Source organism: Diadema setosum, chromosome 5, assembly GCF_964275005.1.
Source record: "Diadema setosum chromosome 5, eeDiaSeto1, whole genome shotgun sequence".
NCBI lineage: Eukaryota > Metazoa > Echinodermata > Echinoidea > Diadematoida > Diadematidae > Diadema > Diadema setosum.
Genome location: NC_092689.1, coordinates 769484 through 795454, shown reverse-complemented (window position 1 = coordinate 795454; position 25971 = coordinate 769484). Strand labels below are relative to the sequence as shown.

The 25971-nt window shown below is 38.8% G+C and overlaps 2 protein-coding genes across 2 annotated transcripts; one reads left to right on the top strand and one right to left on the bottom strand.

The window, feature by feature from the left end:
* Positions 1-385: 385 nt before the first annotated feature.
* On the bottom strand, positions 386-13780 carry LOC140228401 (serum paraoxonase/arylesterase 2-like). Its single transcript, XM_072308620.1, has 9 exons — positions 13713-13780; positions 8091-8161; positions 6439-6494; positions 5568-5736; positions 3732-3855; positions 3153-3353; positions 2623-2704; positions 1625-1765; positions 386-707 (listed from the first exon to the last, which is right to left on the bottom strand). The coding sequence occupies exons 1-9, from the start codon at positions 13778-13780 to the stop codon at positions 528-530; spliced, it is 1092 nt and encodes a 363-aa protein (XP_072164721.1). The 3' UTR covers positions 386-527.
* An 8610-nt stretch (positions 13781-22390) lies between these two features.
* On the top strand, positions 22391-24097 carry LOC140228400 (uncharacterized). Its single transcript, XM_072308619.1, has one exon. It carries the CDS (start codon positions 22391-22393, stop codon positions 24095-24097), a length of 1707 nt encoding a protein of 568 aa, XP_072164720.1.
* The last annotated feature ends 1874 nt before the right edge of the window (positions 24098-25971 follow it).

Sequence of the window (25971 nt, the reverse complement as noted above, 5' to 3'; positions counted from 1 at the left end):
GTGGTGGGGGGGGGGGGGTAACCAATTTCCAATTTGTGACGGATTTTTCACAATTTAACCTTTTCCTTGTGAATGCATTGTCAAATTTTCACGATTGGACACCCCAACCCCAGAAGCCCCAAATAGGCACTCTTTGAAAACAAATTTTATAAAACCAGAAGTGATAACACTGAGTTAACACTCTTGAGTAAGTATACTGATGGGTGTAGATGAATTTGTTCACAACAGATCCAGGCCCGATTTTTATTTATTTATTTATTCATTCATTTATTTATTTTTTTTTTTTTTTTGGGGGGGGGGGGCGAATTTGTAGCCAATTCCGCATAGTATGTTTAATAAGATATAATACAAGAGAATATATTATATTCTCTTTGAGAATGCGTTGTCCAATCTTCACAAAACTTGGGAGTAATCATGGCTTGGGTTACTCGTAAAACATTAATAATTTTTATGTAGGCCTACAATAACGGGCACCATATCGGGAATATGTAGATCTGCAATCCCTGATAGCACAGAAGTGACAGCCCTTACAGGGCCACGACTTCACAGTGAAGAAGACGATGTCGGACTGTCCCGATGAGAAGTTGGTTCTGATAGTACACAGCCGTACTCGCCATCGAAATCATATTCCCTTCCTCGCTGTACGCCTCGTCTAACTCGTACTCTTGGTATGGTTCAGTGGAAGTCCTGAATCTGACTCGTATGACCTGTGTGATGGGATGAGGTAGGAAGGAAAATGGCCCGAAACAGAGTGAGAAAATTTAGGAAATTATTTTAAAAGAAAGACTTGAAAAGCAGACTACTAAGAACAACAATACGGTCACTGTCGTGCAATGGCTGTCTGAACTCTTAATATGGGGACTAATACAAGCCCGATCCTGAAATCATTGGACAAGGACTGGCAGACGTTCTTTCCACAGTGTTCCTTCTCTTCTTTCTCTTCTGATCCACAAGATCAGAGGAGGAGACCAACAATAGTACCGAATAATTAGATGTGTATCAAACAACAATAACAACAACAACAAACAAACAAACAGACAATGAGGAAGGACTGATTGATATACATTGCCTTTGTTATGGTTCGCCTTTGTCGATCTCATTCAGGTAGTCATTATGTCGATGCGTGGATACGGCAGTATGTCAACCCAATCATAGACCTACTACTTCCGCTTACTTGAAAAGTACAACAGTTTGGCGGAATAACGAATTAAAGTATTTCTTCGGTATTCCCTGTTTATCTATTTATTTTCAATTTTCCTTAGTTATTGGGTCACCATAAAATGAATCTAAAGATAAACTCAGGTTTCAATGAAGGTAGCGCTATATGCAACAATTATTTGGGCCTGTATAGGAAATTTTCCCTGGGAGTGCAGATATTTCATCATGAAATGGATCAGATAATAATTGAGCCAGGCAAACGATGCAGACGAGACATGGGGCCTTGGGAGATGTTTCTAGGGAAGGGGAATGTTGATATGAATTGCGTCTATCAGAAAATTATAGAGAATTTTGGTACAATGGCCTTTTAAACCGGTGAGACTATAAATATTTATAACGACCAGAGATGCGTGATCTATATTTTGGGGCGTATGTTTGCTGGTTTGGCTACCTTCCTTGACGTTACCTGTGATGGGCACGTTTTGCTCCTGTCTTCCAAGTGCTCCATAGCTTTGAACCCAACCGGATGACTTCCGGTCCAAAGGTCACCTTCGTCGTCTATAAATATATTATCTGGGGCTGTGCCTAGATGAATCGTCTGAATTGGCTAAAGAGAAAGATTGGCAAATAATTGAGTTTAATCGTATTAGCAACAGCTCTTTTTTCTTCAATTTTGTAACAGAAAACAAAAATACAACACATTGGCCGTGGAACGGGGGCGCTGCAACCCCCCCCCCCCCCACACACACACACACACACACATACACTTTTGGTTTAAAAAAAAAATAATAATGAGGATAGGAAAAGGTAATGAAAAAAAAAAATGCAACAAAACCCATGACTTCCCGAGCGTTTCGTCCGGAGAGGTACCAGTGACCTTTTACCCTCTTATAACAATAACAACAACAACAACAACAACAACAACAACAACAACAACAACAACAACAACAACAACAACAACAACAAAACCGAACGATCAGACAACAATCAGACAACAACACACACAAACACTATTTTCACAATTCTTAGTTTTGATGTTATTTCAAGCGACTAATTCAACTTCAGATTAATCATCTTGTTTCACGTATTTTGAAACAGAGCAAGGGGCACTTCCTTTTTTCCCTCATTTGCGTCACTGTTTCGAATTTGGACAAGGATACTCTTTGCGTGCCTGTGTGTGTGTGTGGGGGGGGGGGGAGGGGCACTAGTATATGAGAGAAAAGCAAAGGTTAGGGGTGGAAAACAAGAGGAATATAGGGGTGCTACGCAACATGATATAGATTTAAAAAGATTTTTTTTTTTTTTCAATCCGGTCTACATACACAATATGACTTCGTAATGTCAAACAATTATAATTAAAATGAAAATACGGGCTGTGAGTCACAGCTCGTATTTTCATTTTAATTATCCTTGTGACATGTAATAGAAGATATCTAGAAGATAATTATAATGATTATTACCAACCTTTTTGTTTTTTAGACTGTTATCAGATTCTCTTCGATAGATCTGAATGGCTCTCTCAAATGGCTGGGATACAAACAAATGTCTGAAGAACAAAAGATGGGAAAGGAGGACAAATATTATCATCATGCATTCGTAGTAGTATATCCCACCAAATCTCTTTTCGAGCACTTCATATAGCTGAAAGCTTAAAATGAATAAGTTTGCTTTTGTTTGCGATGTATGCATGAATTTGCATCGTAAACTTTTGATCGATTTGACTGTAATAATTATGTATGTATGTGTGTGTATGTGTGTGTATGTCTCAATACCGTACCTACAAATACGATCATACAGGCGTAGACATACATGATTCTTTCTCCATTTCTGCGATTTGTCATGAACCTACACCACAGTGCGAAAGTTTGTGTCCATTTAATCCAAACATGCAGATACACAAAAAACAAAACAAAACAAAAGGCTGACCGAGGTCTATTTCATGAAGACATATTTGCGCTTGTCACGCTGCAACCATTATGACGTCTATTCCTTACCGTCCATTTCTAGACAACTGAATCCCATTAGGTTCAAACAGAGCTTCACTGACATCCCTACAATATGTGACGTCACAGAAGAAGACGCCACCGCTTCGAATCCTCAGGAATTGTTCCAAGGTCCGAATAGCCGGGTTTAGACTCCTGCCGTCGTTGGTGAAATAGAATTCGTTCGGTCCGACGGCGACTACGTCATTCATACTGTATGGAAGATCATGAAAATCATATCGCTTATCACCTTGATAGTAATTACCTTCCTTTTCTTACCTTTTCTATGTAAAGCATGTCTGTTTCAAATTTCATAAACTTAGATCTTTCTCATGAGGATAATAATTCTTGTGTTACATTCGATCTTACTCGAAAAAGCTTTCGTTTCCGTGTATCATTACGTACCTAGGCGATATAGGCCTACATGTAGGTCCTACCTGCGCCACATTAAAGGAAAATCACCAGAGAAGAAAAAAACAGTCGTGAAAATAAATGATTTGAAAGGAAAAAGTTTGTTTGGCCCTTGGCAGTATACCGTCAGCAAAGTGCTTCTTGTTCTAGGAAGAATAAGATCTAGCGAAGTTTGCATACCTTTTCATGATGACATCTTCCACGCGTCTCCTAAAAGCCAAAGTCCTGGTTTTCCTCTTAAACAGGAAGATATCCACAACATCCCGTGCTACCAGATGGTTGACCACAAACAGGTGCACCTCACCTGAGTACAAAGAGAATGATAGTTTTTCGTTGATCCTCACGCAAACCTCTCGCTTTATCTATATCTTGGCGATCACATGCATAGTAAATTATCTCCCTTTGTTAAAGGGTATGGCTATGTATTTCATCATGGAAAGTATATTTTATTAGGGACTAAATGCTGGTGTGAAACATAACAATATGATCAGTTTCATTGTAATTCAACTTCTTCTTTTTTCCACTTTCCATGAGAACAGCTGAAAATAGAAGAACTAATTTATGGTCATTATGGGGTAAGGATTATAAATCATATTTCATGCAATTATACTTGTTGTCACGAGTGGAGTGACAGACGCTCTCCTCCACTGAGGTCAATTTGCATAGAATTTGTAAATAAGCACTTAAGCATGTAAATTGATGCAAACTGTTTAGCATTTCAATAGAAGAAATTCCAGACCGCTCTCGGTAGAGCCACGGTAGTGCTATGGGTGGCAAGGAGCGGCAGTATGACATCAGGCCTTGAAGGGGACATCACGCTGTGGTGCTGTCTCCGTGACACATTGCATGAGAATGGCCACTCGGTAACGGTGACAGGGGCCGCCACCCCAGTCAGTATTAACTAGAGATACCCATAGATAGTGGGTTTCCGGGTTTCCCGAAGGGTCAAGGGCCCACTGACACTGCAAGAGGCAGGCACATAAAAGGCGTCGACTGTCGACCAGCTCCGAGGCAGTAAAGGGAGCATAGACTGTCGACTGAACTTCATTCCTGGATGCTGAGGAGACATCGCGAAGACGTCCGTCGGGAGAGCGACCACGCGAACGGCAATCGCGAAGAGTTGCTACGACAGACCACGCGACAGTTCATACCAGCACCAGCGTAACGGGGCCCCGTCGTCGACCGACATCGTCATCGACCTGCATTGTCATCGTCATACATCGTCGTCATAAGCCATCGTCACGCAACGTACACCCGTGACAGCCATTCGAGGTGAAATGAATCCAATTTGAGTTAAACATAATCAAGTCCTAACAGCCAGAAAGCCACTGAGCAGGAATAATTTATGTTCGTTTTTTCTCTTTTTATAATTTGCTGTAAAACCAAGACCCACAGTTATAGACAATTAAAATATTTGAGTTAACTGAATGCACATTGTTTCCTCCGTTTCGTCTTGTATGAGTTACAGCCTGCCAACAGTTCTCAGAGGTTATGAAAATTTCTTTGTTCCGTTTATTTCCATATAAAAGGATGGAAATCGGGCAAATTCTGTGACACTTGTCTTCTGCTGAAATGAACATTCTGCGAATGTATTTCTTAGTAAAATGTATTGTGTTACATTATTCGTCCTTCTTTTTCTTCGCTTCTCGTTCTTTTCTGGTTCTAGGTTTTAAGCGGTCCTTTCTTTTACAAGAACTAGACATATCATTTGATTATAATGAAGGTATCTTAATAACCTCCCTTTTAGACAACGGATTATATATCACTCTCTCTACTTATTTAGGATTTTTATCTCTTCACTTTGTTATTGAATATCTATTAGGATGAATAAAAGAAGACAGCAGGAAAAACGATTTCTTTATTATAAATGGAATTCATTGCACGTTGTGTCATTTTGTGTACTCGGATGACTGGGGAAATTTAAGTTTTCAGGTTGGTCGTTGACTTCTATTTACACTGATGTTACGAGCCTATTTAATTCAAATGCTGAATGTAGATACAGAATTTGCCACATACCGCTCTCCTTGTCTACATACAAGCTTATCCCGTGCGGATGAAGATGATTGGGGTCATAGTTTCCTGTGATCTTGAGCTCGGTAACCTTACGAGAAGGACCGAGAAAATCGAAGCTGTATATATGACCTGGTTGGCTCTGCTCTGTCCTTTCCTTTAACGTAAGGTAACCCTGCAAGAGTAGATGTAGAAGTCTAGCAAAATAAATTGACAGTAATTTATCTCTTCATGAATATAATTATCCGTCACCAACGTTGGACGAAAAGCAAGAATGATACATTACAAGGGTGGGATGAAAGGACCTTTGGTTCAGGTTTTACACAGGGAACTTCTTCACTTTCATCTGGAAAATGTCCTATTAGGCTCATTCTTTTACTAAGTAAATTTATGTGCACGTATGGACTCATTGCCTTCAGGTTATGTGATAATTATTGGTTGTCAAAGAGCTTAAGTATTCCTTCTAGCGAGATTGTATTGGTATTGTATTGTACTGCACTGTTACACAGTATACTTATTATTCATGACTTTTTTTTTCTTTATTTTGCTATCAAACTGATTTTTCGGAGGTAATGAAAGTATATCAACTATGAGAGTGTCACACATAATGCACGACGGGACTTGGCAAACTTTGTTCAAATTGTAAACTAAACGCTAAATCACATAATACATCAAACCATCATAAATCAAATCTTTTGATAACGGCAAAAAATGTAGTCAGAAAAAAGGAGGTGGAAGAGGACAATACAAGATTTAAAAGAGAAAAAATTATGGCAATATAACATTACTACTAAAAGATCATCACATTATCAACATTCCGATTAAGAAAATAAATTATTAATATTGAGTCACAGTGCACTTTATATGCATAACTTACCGAAGATATCAAGGCCTGACCATCTGAGAGTAATTCTATATCTTCCGAGCCATTAGCTGTGCAATAAACCAAATGTCGAAAACATCAAAAGAAAAATACTCTGGAAACTATGCTATCAATAGCGTAGGCCTATTGTCATGCATGTTTTGTTTTCATTTATTAATCTATTTGGAATTGACTCTCTTCCTTCGTCTTCATAGAAAGATGCCCAATAGTAATGTGCTACTCCTAAAGAGATTACACATAGAACCTCTTTGGTTACTTTGTAGAAATTCTACAGACATCTTACGTGATTGTCTCTGTGTGTTTTGTTATTATTGATCATCTCACACTTTCTGTGTATTCGATTTCTTTTCTTCACAACGACTCTGCAGAATTGAAATATAGGTGTGGATATTAAAGCAGAATTATAAAAAAAAGCTTTATTTAGCGATATTCTTGCATCACGGCTCCATCAATGAGTACCGCATGCATTCTTTATTCACCAGAGTCTCGTATATAATTACAGACAATCTTACATGATATTAACTTTTTGTTAGTCGGCAAGCAATCGGGAAAGTATAACTGTGTCTGCCTTCCTCCCTTCCATGACCAGTCATCTCTTTATCTCTCGAAGTGATATTATCTTTTCGCTTAACCCTATAAAGCCTAAGGGGGGGGGGGGGCACATTGTGCCCCCTACCATAATATTATTTTCGTTTGTCACTCCTACACCCTTTACTCGATTTCAACCAAATTTGGTGACCTTACCTAAAATCTTATTGGTAACATTTTGATATATAATTTAGCTATGTCCGATATTGCTGGTTGCCATGGCAACCGTAAACTGACAACCATGTTCGTCAGATTTTGCATGATTTTCTGTTCCAATTTCAGTTAACAATATAATAATGGATGAAATGGGGTTTTTCTTGGCTGTACTTTGCTGAAGGACCAAAACGTGAAGTAATTATGGTTGTGAATTACCCTGAAATGGTCTTCTTATTATTTCCTTTATCTTTTATATGACATAGGCATCAAACAATTTTATAATAGAAATAATCGAAAACACAGCATTTTCCAAAGACTACCCTTTTATTTTGTTTTATCTTCACACAAGCTTTGCCTGTAATATCATTTCTTCATCATATTAACAATCTGCAAACTCAAAATTTCAATATTTTGGAAATATGAAATATGATACCAATATATGTACCCATTCCAAGCAAAACATCATAGGTTTCATATATTTCTTTATATTGTATTGAATAGCGCCCCCACATGTTGACCTTGAGAAATTTCAACAGCAACAAATAGTGAAGGTTGACTTGCTTTTCCTTTGTGGCAAATATGAAAATGATTGATATAAAATAAAAACATATATACTTGGGATAAGAAATAAAAAGAAAAAACATGATTTTAGCGTATTTCCTATGTATTTCTTTATATTTTGGTTAATAGCGCCCTCAGTGGATGACCTTGAGAAATTTCAGATGTTGGGTCTTGTAGAGTATGAGTTGCTCTACCCATGTGCCAAATATGACGGTCATACATCATATAATAAAGAAGTTATATAGGGGGGGGGCACAATGTGCCCCCCCCCCCCCTTGGGCCTGGAAGGAGTCAAAATAGCTTGGGTTTTATAGGGTTAAACTATGACTGTTGATACTCACTTATTCCTTGGATGATATGGCATTCCCCGGGCTTATGGTTGTAAACATACACGTGGAAACCGAGTGTTCTTCTGCAAAGCAAAAACCAGTAATAATTTAGCCTGAACGTGGGCTTACTTTTTTCGAAGCAAGGAAAAAGAAACACAAACAAACAAACAGAACCAACAATAACATTATGATTAATTGGAGTGACGATTAATTGGTGTCAAATTTAAAGTATCACTACCACTAAAATTATGATAAATATGCCTATTACTACTAGCTACTATTAAACTACTACTACCACTACTAGTACAACAACAACAACAACAACAACTACTACTACTACTACTACTACTACTACTACTACTACTACTACTACTACTACTACTACTACTACTACTACTATGGATCGAGCGCATGGATCGAGCGCATGATGCAGCTCTCCTCTGTGCTCGTCATTCAGCATTGATCTTGAGTGATTTATTGACCTGGTCTTTGTTTCAAAGTTGTACCATCCTGAAGAACTAAGCTCAGAGATTCTGCAGGACTTATTAGAGGACATATCTGCATTAAATGGAAGAGAATTTTGAAGAAATTTTATTTGTGAACCACGTCAGTTTCTTTGAGTTTGTGCTGGAGCCATGTTTAGCTGCAGAACCTGCAACAACTCCTTCAGTACCTGGCCATGCATTGTTTGGACCTACAACACCAGCACCTGTGGAATAAAAGCATCAGTCTGGTCTTCTGACAATGAGTCCTATTCATCCTGTTTTGGTTGCTACCCTTGGCATTTTAGCCTTGCTGAATGTGGGAGGGGAATGTGCTAATTTCCCATCCTTGCATCACATTGTGCAGCAGCCATTCACAAGGAAACAGTTTCTTCAAAGAAGAATTGCCTACTATGTGAACGGGTCAGCGACCTTCCAATGTCAGCTGCTGAGGGATGGTGATGTACACCCTAACCCAGGTCCTGATGAGCGTGAATTCAACAGGGAATCAACATGCAAATCATTATGTCAATCACAATATACTTCGCAAGATTTATTGGAGCTGCAGCATGGAAGTAATTATCTCCTGCCTAAACATGTGTATGCTACAATTAAGACACTTGGATTGAATTGCATAAAACCCACAAGGCGAAGCAAGCGAGGTGGGGTAAAAACCAGAAGTTGGCGCCATCACCAACGGGGTACGGCTCCTAGTCCAAGTGTATGTTCTTCCAACAGTAACGCTAATATCACACATCCTGCTGCTCAACTTACATGTAATCTTCCCAAAGATATTCCAATCTCTGTTATCACCTCATCAAGGCGTTGTGTCAAGCATCATAAAAGAAATAGGCAGTTCAGTAATCTGATTAAGATTATTCCCCAGTCTTCTTTTGCAAGTTATTTCAAGCTATGCTCTCTCAATGTGCGTTCCCTGCGCAATAAGTCAATCGCAGTGTTTGATTATATATGTGATAGTAATGCAGATTTGTATGCTTTCACAGAAACTTGGCTCACCGATAAAGATTCGGCTGTTATTGGTGATGTTGTTCCTACCGGTTATAAATTCAGTCATAGGCCTAGAACAGGTCGTCGGGGAGGTGGTACAGCATTGATGTATAGAGATTGTTTGCACGTTAAGAAAGTAGATGACGGTGAAAAACAATCATTCGAATTCAGTGTGTATAATATCACTATCAACTCTTTTCAGTTTAGAATTATCAATTTGTACAGACCACCTTATTCTGAACAACACCGAATTTCATTTGGAGTTTTCTTGCATGAGTGAGTGAGTTTCTGCAACCACACCTCTTTTGTAAAATCCCTCTTATAGTAACAGGTGATTTCAATGTTCATGTTGATGTGAATGATAATTTGGATGCGATAGCTCTCCGAGAATTGCTTGAGTCTGTTAGCTGTATACAGCATGTAGATGTCAGTACTCATACTCATGGTCATACTTTAGATCTTATCATCAGTAGAAGTTCAGATGACATAGTTGTTGGAAAGCCTTGGGCTGATTTATTGGTTTCCGATCATATGTCAGTCATGTGTCATTTGAGAACACAAAAACCATCAGTAAAAGTAAAGAAAGTTATGTGTCGTAAAATTGCATCAATTGATTTTGACACTTTTCAGAATGATTTGAGAGCAAGCGATCTCAGTACTTGCATGTGTGATGATTTAGATGAATTGGTCTCATTATATGAAAACTCTTTGACATCTGTTCTTGACAAACATGCATCACTTGTAACAAAATATGTGAGTGAGAGGCCCAAAACACCTTGGTTCAATGAAGATATTCGGCAAATGAAACGAAAGAGACGTAAAGCAGAAAAGAAGTGGATGAAGAGCCACAACAAGTGTGATCATGATGATTATAAGAGTATACGGACTATGACCTTGTCTTTAATGAATCGTGCTAGACAAGATTATTATAATGAATGTATAACTGAGAATGCTGCTGATCAGAAAAAGTTGTTTCATATTGCAAAGTCTTTGTTAAATATGAAGAAGTCCATAGTTGATTTACCACCACACATTGATACTGAAAATTTTGTAAATGAGTTGGGTATGTATTTTGAGCAGAAAGTAGTGAAATGTGTGAAGACATTCAGTCAAAAAGAGCAGATGGATTCCCCAACCAATCTTCTTATTCAGAAGTTCAAAATAAGTTGTCACAGTTTTCTCCGTTATGTGCACATGATGTGCAAAAGTTGGTTCTGAAGTTAAACAAGAAGACATGTATATTGGATCCAATACCCACAAAGTTAGTTGTAAGGAACATTGATATTTTATTGCCAGTTCTTACAAAAATTATCAACCTGTCTCTGACAAGTGGACACTTTCACAGGAATTGGAAGTTGGCTATAGTTAGACCATTATTGAAAAAGCCCGGTGCAGATTTACAGTTTTCAAATTGTAGACCTGTTAGTAATTTGCAATATGTGTCCAAACTGGTTGAAGCAGCAGTAGCAGGTCAAATTCAGCAACATCTTGTAACCAATGATTTACTACCTACGATGCAGTCAGCATATAGACAAAACCACAGCACAGAAACAGCCCTATTAAAGGTGAAGAATGATTTGCTGTTAGCAATGAATAAGCAACAGGTGGTATTTTTAGTTCTACTGGACATGAGTGCAGCTTTTGATTTAATTAGACACGACATTCTTGTGAATATTCTCCAAACACATTTTGGAATAACTGACAGAGCATTGTCATGGTTTGAGTCCTATTTGAATGATAGGAGACAGAGGGTTCAGGTCGATTCCAGTATGTCCAAGGAGTTTGATGTACCCTGGGGTGTGCCCCAAGGCTCCTGCCTGGGTCCCCTTCTTTTTACTTTGTATGCTAGTAGGTTGTTCCATGAAATCCAACACAAATTCCCAGAAGTAATGTGCCATACCTATGCGGATGATACACAGCTGTACATATCTTTTTCACCTACTGCAGCAGATGAGAATTATACTGTGTCCATTATAGAGCGATGTATTGTGCATCTTCACAAATGGTTATTATCCAACAATCTTCTACTCAATGATAAGAAAACCGAATTTGTAATATGTGGCACTCAACAGCAGGTTTCAAAATTACGCACTGAAAGCCTGAAAGTGATTGATGTTGATATTTATCCTGTTGAATCTGCACGGAATCTGGGAGTGTGGTTTGATTCACGTCTAGCTTTTGACAGACATATCTCTGAAGTATGTAAAAATTCATTTTATCATTTGTTTAATATTGCACATATTCGGAAGCATTTGACACGGGAAAGTACTGAAAAAATCATCCATGCGTTTGTCACAAGCAGATTGGATTATTGTAACAGTTTATTTTATGGCTTACCTGATAATCAGTTAGGTAAACTACAAAGGGTGCAAAATGCATGTGCTAGATTAGTTTGTAATTCTCCTCGTTTTTCTCATTGTCGTCCATTACTACGTGCATTACATTGGTTGCCTGTAAAGCAGAGAATCATATTTAAAACTCTGCTAATTGTATATAGAGCCATTCATGGTACAGCACCAGTGTACATACAGGAACTTGTAGAGTTAAAAACATCACTTCAAACATTTTATCATCTTCGGAGTTCACGGGATCAAACATTATTGAAATATCCATCGGGGAAATCAAAAGTTACTCTTGGTGACAGGGCATTTTTGTACGCTGCACCAAAATTATGGAATAATCTCCCTTTGTTTGTAAGACAAGCAGTCACAATTAATGAGTTTAAGGCCAGGTTAAAAAGTCATCTCTTGAAGTAGTGTATTTTCTGTTTGAATTTCTTGTATGCATGTCATTTTGTAATGCGCAGTAGAGTATATTATTATAGTAGCTGCGCAATATAAATGTCCTTTCATTATCATTATCATTACTACTACTACTACTACTACTACTACTACTACTACTACTACTACTACTACTAGTACTACTACTACCTGATACTACTACTACTACTACGGTAACTACTACTACTACTATACTATTACTACTAGCTATATACTAAAACTACTATTCGTTTTCACCAGTTCTATTCGACGCAGAGATGTGTGACCACATGATGTCAATCTTTTTGCCAACATTAGTGTCTGCACGTCTAGTAATCCATGATAACCATTGTCCTATAGGACTGACAGAGCAACTAAGTCATTGATATGATTTGCCTCAGTCTCCAGCAAAGTTCAAAGGCAACTGTTAAAGTGCCATGTAAAAACGAAATATTATCATGAATGTAATCGATTAGTTCTGAAACATTGCAGTTCACAGAATAACAGAGTAAAAAGAAACAATGATTATTAAGAAGGTAAGAAACTAAGCAGTCGCATCCACTTTTCTACCGAATACCCGCCTTACAAGGTTAATCACCGTGTTGTTTTATATCAGAGTGCCATGGAGAATCATGACATATCTTCCTTTGATTGGAAATCCGTCATTTTACATGTTTGCTTTTCCTTGTGAATAAAGAAGTGTGCGACTTTTTTTTTGTATCAACGAAATCACATTTTTCATGCAACCTCCAGCATACAAAGCACTGCATAGTTCGAACAAAGTATGCCTTTACAAAGATAATATGCATTCTTATATGCATCTGACACACGATGGCTAAATTTTGTACAACAGGTTTATGTATTATGTATTGCTGTTGACTCTTTTAAGCGGCAAGGAGGAAACAGCGAGAAAACATATTACATAAGAGACATCATTGCCTTTTCTCAGCCTATGCTTTTTGGACTTTGATCTTCCTTTCAAGACGGACAATCAATAGTCGGTGCTGATAGCACATCGTTGCCCCCTAAAGATGTTACCACGATTCGTATTTGCGACATTGCAGCTACCAATCTTAGGATCGTTTTGGGCTCAGTAAATCCTAATAGATTTTTCCCTGTCATAATTATGAAGGTTCGCTGATAAGACATAGCTGACAAATACCTGCTCACTTTCCACTGTGCTCAGTGAGAGTGGAGATTTAGTGGATGACAGACGAATTGGTCCCCTTCACAGACCTCGCTATTTTTACGCTGCTTTGGTCAAGTACATATCTCTTATACATGCATAACAATGTGACAATGAGTGAGCGAGACATGTGCATTTGAATAGTAGGCCTACATACGATCGCATCACTCGGTCAATGAGTCTGATCCAATCAACTTACATGATGATAAACAGATGCTGAAAGCACACTGCCAGAACACCCAGAGCGACGACTCGACGTCCCCACATCTTTCCCACCTCGTTCTCTGACAGTCACGAAGACAGTTCCTCCTGAAGACAACCACCAGCTTGCTTCCACACCACTTGGTCGTGAGGTTTGTGAAGATCTTCTCGGTGTGCTGTCGAATTCGCGAACACACAACAAGCAAACAATCAAACAGAAACCCAAGTGGTCTTCCCTTTTCTCGTCACTAATGAAGGACCTATTCAATGCAAATGCATTTTGACTTGGGTTGACTTATGATACTCTAAACATCCCTTTTGTGGCGAAAAAGGAAAGAAAAGAAAGAATAATCATCTGATTACCAGTTACTCAGATACTATGCCCACAATAAACTCTCTAAAGCATGATCCGTGGATGACAATCCCATCATCTATTCTGCCAATCACTGAGGTAACCCGTAAAGTACTGATATGATTAGCAAAAGTCATTGGAATGCAGCTTGTTCGTTGATCCGAAAATGAAATAATGTTCGTTGATCCGAACATCTGTGGAGTAAATCGAAAATTATGAAAATCATGAAGTCTGTTGTTTCGAAGGTCCGCTTATCCGAAAATAAAAAAACAAGGTTCCTTGTTCCGAAGGTTCTCTAATCTGAAAGCGAAAAGAAGGCCCGTTATATTACTAACGTTATAACTAACTATAACTTCCGGAATAATGAATCTTACTTCATTTTCTGATTGAGAACGTTCGAAATAACGAACCTTGCTTAACTTTCGGACTAACGATCCTTTGAACTAACGACCCTTCGGAGTAGCTAACTGTAACCGTTTTGTATGATACACCAAGGAGGTTCAAGAGATTGCTGGAGTCACAAAAGTCTTATTCTCTTTGATCCCATGTTAGATGCCGCCACACAAATACATTGTTTTTGGAATATGTGTCAAACTGGAGTTACCCATCAAATTGGGATAGACAATGTATAAATGTATCATTGACTCAGGTGTATCAGATTAAAGGCCTATAAACATAATATAACAAGCATAACAGCAAAAACAAAAATGCCTTGACCCCTCACCTAATCTCTTGTTATATAAATCGATCACCAGTCACCTGAAATGTTTGATGGTTTGTACCATAATTTCCTCTTGCATGGTCTAGAGGAACGCCCATTAGGCCTACAATGATCTTGAATAAAACTCAACTGAACAAGGGTGATTAAGCAAGCTCGGCGAGACTTTTGACACGGGTGACCTGGGAGTACGAATTGGGGAGCATTGGCTAAAAGGCATGGTCCCCATTCACGTGAAAAGAAACAACCATTTCAAGTTGTATTCACACAAACGAAACAGGATTTTTTTTAACGACATAGAATGCGAGTTATAGCATTTCAGAGTGCCACATGTTTTGCGATATACCAAAGTAGATAAAAAAAAACAACAACAGAAAGGCGCAGTTTAAAATAAAAGTCAAAAGAACGGGCATAGGGAACAAAACAAGAGAGGAAAAAGTGGGGCAGGTTGTAAAATTGAAACATGCAGTTCATATTATCTTGAACACGGGGTTGAGTCTTTCTGTCGCTTGGGTAAAAACAACTTTATGTTCTATACATCTACCGATGAAAGGACGCCCTCAGTCTGTACCTCGTATAAAATGCTTCACATCAGACTTTGAAATCGATGCATACTCTCCGGAGAAACCAAAGTGTGTTGCGTGTGATCGTTCATCTTCGATAGAAACGCCCTGTGTGCTCGCGGAGCCATCCTCTCATCTTCTTCTTGTCCATTATAGTGTTGTTAGCTTAGATGATACTTCGTGGGTGATACATCAAATTAATAGTGACTTTTACAATGTTTAACTAATTTGTAGTCCATTCTACCTTCTGAAATTAAAACATTACTGTTAACTTTAGTTCATGGTTGAAATATTTCAATAATTAACTTTTCCGTATCTGCTACTGGTTTATTCCAGGTCCTGTTGCATGTCGAATTTCACATTATTGTCACCGGAGGACATAAACCGAACTAAACGTTTTAAATCAAAGAATGTTTATGTTAACTTCTAAATTTTTCATTTCGGCGTATTAAAAGAAAAACAAACATCATAATGTGTGCAAGTGGGATAAATTGCGGATGTGATGGTGTCAGTGTGATTGTTATTGCTAAGTCTAATGCTCGAATAGGCCTAATGGTTAAGTGTATAATGATTTGTTTTTTGTAAGTCATTAGAAATAGTAATTTGAGATAAAATTGTGTGCAAGGTAATGAGAGACATCACTTCTACTTGTTTGCATGTATATAGTGTATGTGATAGATAAGTGTGTCGAGAAAGAATGTGAATATTCAAAACACATGAAGATTTTCCGAACATGTAAAGGCTTAGATAATTATTTTTAAGGCCATACTCCATCAAGCTCACTCTGTTGAGAACATGGAGTGGTACTTCCCTTGGAATCATCGCTCTCCCAATTTTCATGGTGCCTCATAGGCGAAACGTTTGCCAAGACTACAACCTTCGGATGGGAGGGGGAGGTTAGACCATCAGACGGTGCGCCAATAGACGGGTTTCAACGCACTGCTCTAAACAACGCCCGCGTCATTTTGAAGGTATCTATAGAGCTATCTGCGCGCGTCTATCTAATCAATAAAAGCCTCCGGCACTTGGACTCCCATGAGCTATTGATCGAATCTAAACACTCGAGCTTTCCGCAAGAGTAAATCTCCGGTAAGTCCTTTTCAAATCGATGACAAAACGCTGCCGATAAGTCGAGGCGAAGTGAAAAGGGGCGGTCTAGCAACCAGGCGTTGTCAGGATCGCACAAGCCGGTGTGAAAAGCCCCCTATCTGTGGGGAGTACAATGGAGAAACACGTCCAAAGAATGTCGATCCGAACAACCCACATAGACTACTGTTTGGAAAACGTGCTAGATCTTAGCTGCATTCGTAAACAACGTCTGTTATAGAGGTAATATGTGATGGATCCACCAGACGAAATGAATGGAAAAGTTTGACTCCAGAGAAGATATTCAAAAATATTGATAACTTGTTTCGTACAAATTTGAAGGGACTGCTTCACCAATGCCTTACAACAACGGGAAGTCGGAAGGAAGGTGAGTGGAAATCTTCTGAGTACACATTTTGAAGTATAGAAGATATGGTATACTTTATTACGCATGGTGCTTTATTTGCATTACAGAGAATCAGGATCCTTATGACCACCCATTCTAAACATAAAACTCAGATAACACGTTTGTCCGTATTAGAAACAATATGTGAAACCAATGTTATACTCTTCGTCTGTCTGAACCTTATGTGTCATGTCCGGTTCTGATGATGCATTTATGTAGTATACGTAATATCATACAATATCTGTAACGGCATATAGTTCGGCATAACTGATGCGCAAAGAATAATTCGAATGACTTAAATTTCGTGCACAAATGATTGGGCTTCGTGAGAATCCAGCCTATAATATGGATAACTTTGCCAGATATCATCTGGCACGGGTAGGTTACAATGTAGATACTCTTGTGGGTCACACTTCTGTATTATGTATCTACAAACTGTTTACCTCTTCGAAATTACGGTACAGGGAATTCATGATTACACATCTTCTTCTTCTTTTTTTTTTTTTCTTCTTCGTCTTCTTTCTCTTTCTACGAATTTACAGTCCACCACTAGTGGTCCATCAGCTTATTGGTATGGTTAAGGTTAGGGTTTTACTTCATGGACTCATTTTGTCCAGTATCTGTTCGAGGCTATCTCGAAATATTATTGCCACATTACTGGCATTAAAAGTATCACAACGGAGAATATTCCACGTTTTTTTTCTTCTTCCAGTAATTGAGAATAATGTGATTTTGTACCTCAGTGTCTTGGCCTTATATAGGAATGGACAAATTCTCATTGTGACCCGGGAATTGATCTCTGATTTGTAATGGACGATCTGAAATCAAATCAGACTCAAATCTTTTGAAAATAATATTTTGATTATGTTTCAATCATTATTCATACCCGTAGTGTACATTTGAATAGCTGCGGCCACGCCAATCTTTGTGTATAGGGTTATTCAGTTGTTTTCGTAATTTTTCAGAATATTATCTTCATGGAAAAAAAATGGCAGTCCTTTTAACTTTGGAACTAACCTTGTTGATGATCCTCTCGAACATTTTCCAAAGTATTTATGTGCTTCTTAGCTAAAGGCAGAGGCTCCAAACAGAATGTGCATAATTGATTCAAGATCCTAGAATAGTAAACCCAAACAGTAAACTTAACCCTCATCTCTCCCAACAATCCTTCTATACTGTATGGAATATTTGCATAGGTCGTATTAACCTATTGGTGATTATATCGAATGACAAATACTAGTACAGTATTGCATATCCACCTATATGTTGTGTACTCGCTAAGGGAGCTCATGTGCAATCGACGCGTAAACATATGACTGACATTTTCCAGTCACATATCGATTTACAAACCCCCTTTCGTTCAAGTGTAGGATGTGTACAGAGTCATGAACTTCACCTTTGACCCTTTTCCGCCTACCCCCATCTGTGTACTAAGCCACGATGATATTATATTCAGCCCCTTGTAGGTTGGTCGGCAGTCTGAGGCTGGATGAAATACAGCGCAGAAGAACTAGTGGATGTAAATCACTGGAGATAAGGATAACATCCGTAGTGTTTCAAGCCTTAATTTCCTTAACATACAACGTACTCACTGCATTTTTAAACAGAAGTCGTGACCCCCTTTTGCTGAGTGCCCCCTCTCGTTCTTCATGTAAATGAAAATATGAACTCACAGGCAAAAGAAATTCATAGGCTTATAGGCCTACATATTATCATCTTATACGTCAGCGCAAATTTTTCCACTTGACACCTCAATATCTACGTTCCCTTTTGTGAAAAACTAGTGATGCATACATTGTAGTATATGCATGTGTTATCAGTATGCATTTAACGACATGTCGTGATAGCAAATTAATAACACAATTGATCTTTGTTTGTACATGCATGTGTACTGGGAAACTTCATTATTAATTTTTGCACAGAAAATGAAAGTACTACATACATGTACGTCATCGTGTAGTTGAAGAATGGAGCTAGATTCAAAGGTTACAGTTCGTTATTCCGAAGGTTCGTTATTCCGAAGATTCGTTATGCCGAAGGTTCGTTAATCCGAAAATGTGATAAGGTTTGTTATTCCGAAGGTTCATTAATCCGAAAATACTAAAATAAGGTTCGTTATTCCGAAGGTTCGTTAATCCGAATATGAAACAAAGCTCGTTACTCCGAAGGTTCGGATTCTATTTCATTTCGGATCAACGAACCTTCGGAATAACGAACCCTATTTCATTTTCGGATTAACGAACCTTCGGAACAACGAACCCTATTTCAATTCGGATAAACAAGCCTTCGGAATAGCGAACCCTATTTCATTTTCGAATTAACGATCCTTCGGAATAACGAACCTTCGGAATAACGCCACAAGTGTTCGTAGTAACGAACCCTTTTTCATTTTCGGATTAACGAACCTCTATAGGTATAGGAAATTTGAGTGTTTCGGATTAACGAACCTTCGGAATAACGAACAGCACCCGATTCAAATGGGGATGAATTCATATCGACGTAATTATCTGCAGATGCGAGTAACTGGCATAAATTGCGATGCAGCAGTGGCCAAGATTAAATTTTCCATTACTGTAACAACAAACTAAGACATTGATTTCTGAATAACCAGGCCACAAAAGAAGGGGACAATGATTTAACATGAATTTCCTGAAAATACACTGTACATGGTAGAGAACTTAAAATAATCGCCATGACTGCAACGAAGGAAATTGCTAGATTGCTTGCAAAGACATTAGTACACTAAACTGGTCAACCTTTTCTTTAAAAAATGCTTCATATTTAGGCTTCCTGAATTAACACAGTTATTGAAGAGGTACATAGGCAACAACTGGTCAATTGCGAGTAATTCGTAGCTGCATTTTTAACTACAACAAACTTGACGAACCCAATATGCAAGTTTGTTTGAAACATATAGGATGGAGAAGAAATAACGTAAATGTTTATAAATGCGGACAACGAAAAAACAAACACACGGTTTCATAAGCAGATATCCTTTGTTATTAGGGATTATGTTTACAACCCTGGTTTTGACACCCTGATTATGACGAGTGTTTAACAAATTAAGAAGAAAAATCCCAGAATATAGACGTAAGAACAAAAGAGATTGCCCTTACCGGTTAACTGTGAAAATATATAGAGCACCGATTATAAACACTAATATCCAATTGGAAAACGAATCCCAGCTATCAACCCCCCCCCCCCAACAAAACCCCAAGTTTGTCGTACTGATATTGTTTTTTAATTATTGTTCAGTTATCATAGCTACTGTTACCATTTTCCTGTGACGCGATGCATTTTGAACCATTATGTAACGTAACCTCTCTGTTCACGTCATGACGCTTTATTGGCAGTTTTGTTCAGATATTGTAATTCCATGATAGTAGGTCCATGGCAATTGGAAATACAGGTTGTATTTCCATACACCTACTCTAGGTCCATGGTATTTCCTACCAAGTATAAGGCGATGAGGAGAGGGACTGAAGGGGTCACCTCATGCCTGATTTCTGATTCATACTATAAGCAATATCTGATTCGTGTGTATAAAATAAGTGGCCCTCACGGGGAGGAAACATACAAAACTTGGCGGATTGTAGTTATATGACCCATCAGGTGTCGTATATAAACATGTCTCGAGGACTGAAGTGTTATCACATGAGAAATCAAATCAACATTTTTTCACAAAAAAACCTCTTTCTATAATAAATTAAATTAAAAGATCATTTCTTCCTCGTTCCAACCTGAAGGTGATGTCAGTTGATTTTGATGCATCTTTTTGTCTGATATACCTACAAAAATTCATTCTGCGGACAGAAAGTTAGTAGGAATGGAGAGAGCTTTCAAAGGGGGATGATTGATACAAAATAAATCCGGTGTATTGATAATAATGAAATTACGTTTGATAATCCAGATAGCATGCGGACTCTGAATGCAGTCTGCTATAACAGATCGGAGATAAGAGATGGACTTTTATATAAAGAAAATTTACTATCCACAGTAAAACGACTGTTCCAGTATTTACCCCAGAATCCTCTTTGTTAATTCCCCCCGTTGATTGGTTAATCTCATACAGTACATTTCGTCAAACAACCAGAGCGTGATCGAAACTTCAAAGTAGTATAAATGAAGAAATGTTGTTAAAGGAGTCATTGTTCATATTTGAAGGATTATTATCTGTTCACAATGTCGTATTGATCTTACCGATTGTCATCACACACAGCCCTATAACCACACATTTAGCCCCGGGCGTTACTCGATGAAGCAGTAAAGTGAATCGAAAATTGGGACCAATTCCTTCTTCACGAACTGCGGAATGGCCTAACTTACGGCAGTCTTTTCGGAATTTCAACTTCTTTTTTTTTTTTTTTCTAATTACAATTTCGGCAGTACTTTGTAATGTAATATGTATATATATATATATATATATATATATATATGTGATTATTTATGGTGTACATTGTATGTTATGACGAGGAAGATGTGCCTGACGCATCTTGTTCAATGGGATTATTGTGGTGAGATTGGCTTTGTTCAAAACAAGCGATGCTGATTACAGCCTCCTGTATAGTCGATGAAATCAATAGCATCTCTTGGATGATTAAGTAACAATTAGACGAGAAAAATGTATAGACACAGATAAGTGAGTGGGAAGCTGTCCTTGAAGAGAGAGATAAATGATATCAGTATAGATAGTTACAGGATTTGAGATTGAAAGGTAGGGTGAGAGATAAACAATTTCAGTTCTATTATCGAGTTGATCTTGAAACAGGAGGGCGAGAAGTGTATATAGATCGTCACCTATAGATCTCCCTTCTTGACGGTGCTCTCAAATATATATAGCATCGCTGGTAGAATAGATAAAACCGACACAATTATGACGTGAAGAGGATGATGTTTAAGGGTGACAGCCTCTGTATTTGTTTTTTTTTTTTTTTTGTGTTGTTAATTTTGAGGTGCCCGTAGCGTAGGGATACATGGGTTGTCGGATTAATTTGATCTTAATTCGCTGCTCACCGCGGTACATTCGAGAACCGTACATAGAACCCGTCAGCCACATGTCAGCGAATATGACCATCGAAGCGCACGATTGTTGGTAACGTTCGACTCCAGTTGAGATTCTTTAGCTGTGTGTGTAAGGCTACTTACATAGAGATCAGTGATATGCCCGTAAACAGCTCGTTACGGGGATTCTTGAATAATCCGAACCGGGTTAATCACCCTTTCCCACCCATGGTGTCTCCATGCTGGGTCTTTGAATATAATAATGTTGTGAAGCAGAAAAAACATTTAAACCATGATGCATGTTTAAACCAACCACTTGTGCATTTTCAGCATAAGTTTCTGTTTTGTATTGTATTGTTTTGCTTTGTACGTTACTTGATGCTACGTTTTGGAAGCGATACACTCTCTCGAACAGTCAGGGTTATATTCTGTTCATTTCACACATCTGGCAGAGCTTTTCCTTCCTCTAAAACTATATGATTTTCTTTCCGTTATCACAAGATTTTTTATTGAGTGCTCTATTTTCTACATTATTTCTTAGGAAGCCAGTATGCTGCTGAACAATGAAGTCATGACGACAGCAAACGTCGGTTCCAAGAAAGGCTACTTCGCTACGTTCTTCATTCCACCTGCCGCTGACGATGAGTGTGTCTTCCAGGACATTGTCAAGTCCGAGAAGGATTGGCGTCCAGGAACCTCACTCAGCCACCACACGTCAGGCTCCTCTGTCCGCAGCTCCAGGTCACCGTCGCGCATCCGCAAAAACCGCGGTCAGGTGTTTCTCAGCGATGCCGCCAAGGGACCTAATCACGAGCTTGGTAACCCCGAACGAGATCGTGCCAGTACGGCGCGGAGTTCGAAAGCATTATCGATCATGTCGCTTGATTTCTCGGAATCATCTCAACCTCCACCACCATCGCGATCTGCTTCTCGGCAACACTCACTGCCTGGAAGACGACCTGGGTACCCTATCAAGTACGCATTCGACCAGAACAAGGCATTCGCGACAAGCAAGGACAGGACGCAGAAAACCTGTGAGGTTATCAAAGATTCCAGTCGTGGAAGCGGCGGTGCCGCTCAGGAAAGGACCTGCAGACCATACAGTGTCTATACTGTGTGTCACAAGAGAGACAACATAGCAATCAGTCCTTATGGTGAACCGAACTTGAAAGGAGCGGCAGGGAGATATCGTGAGCAATATAAACATCTCACCAATTCATATACATTTCCAGACGACGAAGAGAAGGCGTCCAGAGACTATGTCTTCCAGAAGTTCTTTGAAAACTTAACGCTTCGTGCTTCCCTAACTACAAAGAGTCCCATTGGTGTTTTGAAGAAACCTCCGCCAAAGCCTGTGCGGACACCGAGAAGTACGTTGGACTCCAAGATTACAAAACTTCACAAGCAGGCCCAGGATAGAATGGAAATGGTGCAGAAAGACTTGCCCGACCACGGGGAAACCAAGACTGAGGGATCGAGGAGGGGCGTGGAGTATGTCATTGCCATGGAAATGTCGCACAATCTCGAGAAGTATCGGCTGAAGCGATCATACAGCTTCCCGAGTATGCCAACAGTAGCAGTAGCTGCCGCCACCACCACGCGCCTGGACGCCCCTCGGTTGAGAACTCAGTCTGTCAACTATCTGACAATCGGTGAATCGTGCATCAAGGGAGGTATCGATTCTAACGTCTATGATCCAGAGAGGAAGAATCGAGCACCGATCAAAGTCATCGAAAGGAAACCTCGTGTGAGGTCACCACTCCTCTCTAAACTTTCGCGGGATCGCTTCTTGCCCGAGGCTATCCGACGTCGCGAGATGGAAAAGCAAGAAAGTCTGGCAGGGCTGCGAATCGGCAATGCCGGAGCAAACACTCCTGTGACGGACTGGAAATCAGAAACAACGCGACGACCCAAGTCGACAATGACCACAACCACTAAAATGCAGCTTGAATCGCACGCTTCAGAATCATCGGAAGGTGACCTGGATGACGAGGACATTTACCAACTCGAGAACGAAGATGACAACGGTGGGAAAAGTGAAGGCGAAGCCCCTGTAGTCGAATCAGACAGCCGGGAAGAGGCAAGTAACGTAGAAGATGTAAAAATCGACCCTCTCTCCCTAAACTCTGACCCGAATACCTCACAGGTCCAGGTAGATAGAGAATCACAGGAAAACAATGAAACGACTCAAGAGGGCGTCCCCGAATGTGAATGCGACTGCATCCAAACTCAAGGGAACGAAGACGCATCCGCGTGAGAATCTCATTCGCCGTCCGTGGCAGAAACTGAACATGTAGCAGAATTGGGGTCCACTGTGGTCCAAGAGAATTCACCAAACCCGAATGATTCGAACGAGTCTGACCCAACTCAGCTCCGGGACTGTAGCCCTGAACAAAATCTAGAAAGTGACAGCAATACTGACAGGACCATGCCACTGAATCTCACTGATGACACTATACAGTAAACCACTATTCATGAATAAGACAATCGAATCTAAACAGCGTGTTTACTCTTGACTCAGTTATCATGAAAGGAAATACATGTACACGAGAGGGTGACTTTTATCCGTCCACTTTGATTGAACGACTTGATCAATCTGCTATCGATTAGAATTGATGTCTTTGTATCATTGAAAATTAGGAAGTAACGGCTTCTGTTTTGTCCATATAGTAACTATAAAATAAGCCTATTTTATAATCCTCATTGTAAATTTGTATAGATACATTTTGATAATTACCAATTTGTATAGATAAGATAGATATTGGTTTATTCTGGTCAAACACATCGATGTACGCCATTTAAATCAAAACAATGTTTTGCATATTAAACATAGAAAGAACCAATATGGGCCTTACTACATTTTAGCTACAAATACAATTTTATTTCAAAATCCTATTATGAATCAAGGGCTAATTGCACAATAAAAATTGCGACTGAAAAAAAAAATGAATTGACCGACGCTGAACTGGTGTGTATTCAGAAGATGTATACAGTGTATAAACCTCTTACAGATCATCAATAATGCACAATGTAAACTTATCTTAGATTCAACATACCGTTTGTATGATATATTGTTACAACATTATGAGCTTGCCCCACATGATTGTTATAGTACCATGAAATGGAGGGACCTGAAAAAAAGAATGAGTGTCATCGGAATAAAGAATAAGTTACGGTAACATAAGGACTATATTGATAGATGACATGATTATTCTCGTGTCCAGTGTTAAACAAACCTGCACAGATTAGCAGTTGGAGGGATTGATGTGTGTATGTAGGTGTCCGTGTGTGTTCTCGTGTGTGTGTGCTTGCTCTAGTGGACACTCATCAACTGTGATATGACTTTAGTATGAGCGCGAAGAATATAGATGTGATAAATCAATTATGCATGTAAACACACAGACACACACACACAGACAAACACACCATAGCTTGCAAGCAAAAGGCGCTAAATCCATTGAAAAGTGGTGGATTTAGCGCCTTTTGGAAGCAAGCTCTTCAGTCTGTCATGCAGGTTACCACGCTATTGTCTAAAAATCGGCAAATTTGTAATGTTTGTGGCCCGAAAAAGAAATGTAGTGGCAGAAATAAAAAAAAAAGCATAGAAATCAATTAAAAAAAAAAATTATGTATAGGCCTATTTATTACAATTATGTAGGGCCCTATATTATATACACACGTACACACGTACACACACACACACACACACACACACACATATATATATATATATATATATATATATATATATATATACACATATATTTCATAATTGAATAAAGATTGACAGGTGCTGGCCTAATAAACTTCAAAAAGTCATCAAATATCATCATCGTTTTAATACGTCTTGTTACAACGTTACTTTTATAGCTATTTTGATGCTTAATTGATTAATGATTGATATTAATTTGATAAAAATATTCTGGCATAGATTTATCACAGAGACTACAAATCATCACCGTCAAAATTGCAAAGTTCATGTTACTAGCAGATACCCTGCGACCGGGACTAGAATTGTAGAATGATATCCCAAATCATCTTGCGCTAACAAGAACAATAACAAAACTTATTATAGCCGTTCAACTATGCAGATCTGCATTTAGAGGGCACATTACGGTTGTACTCTTCCCC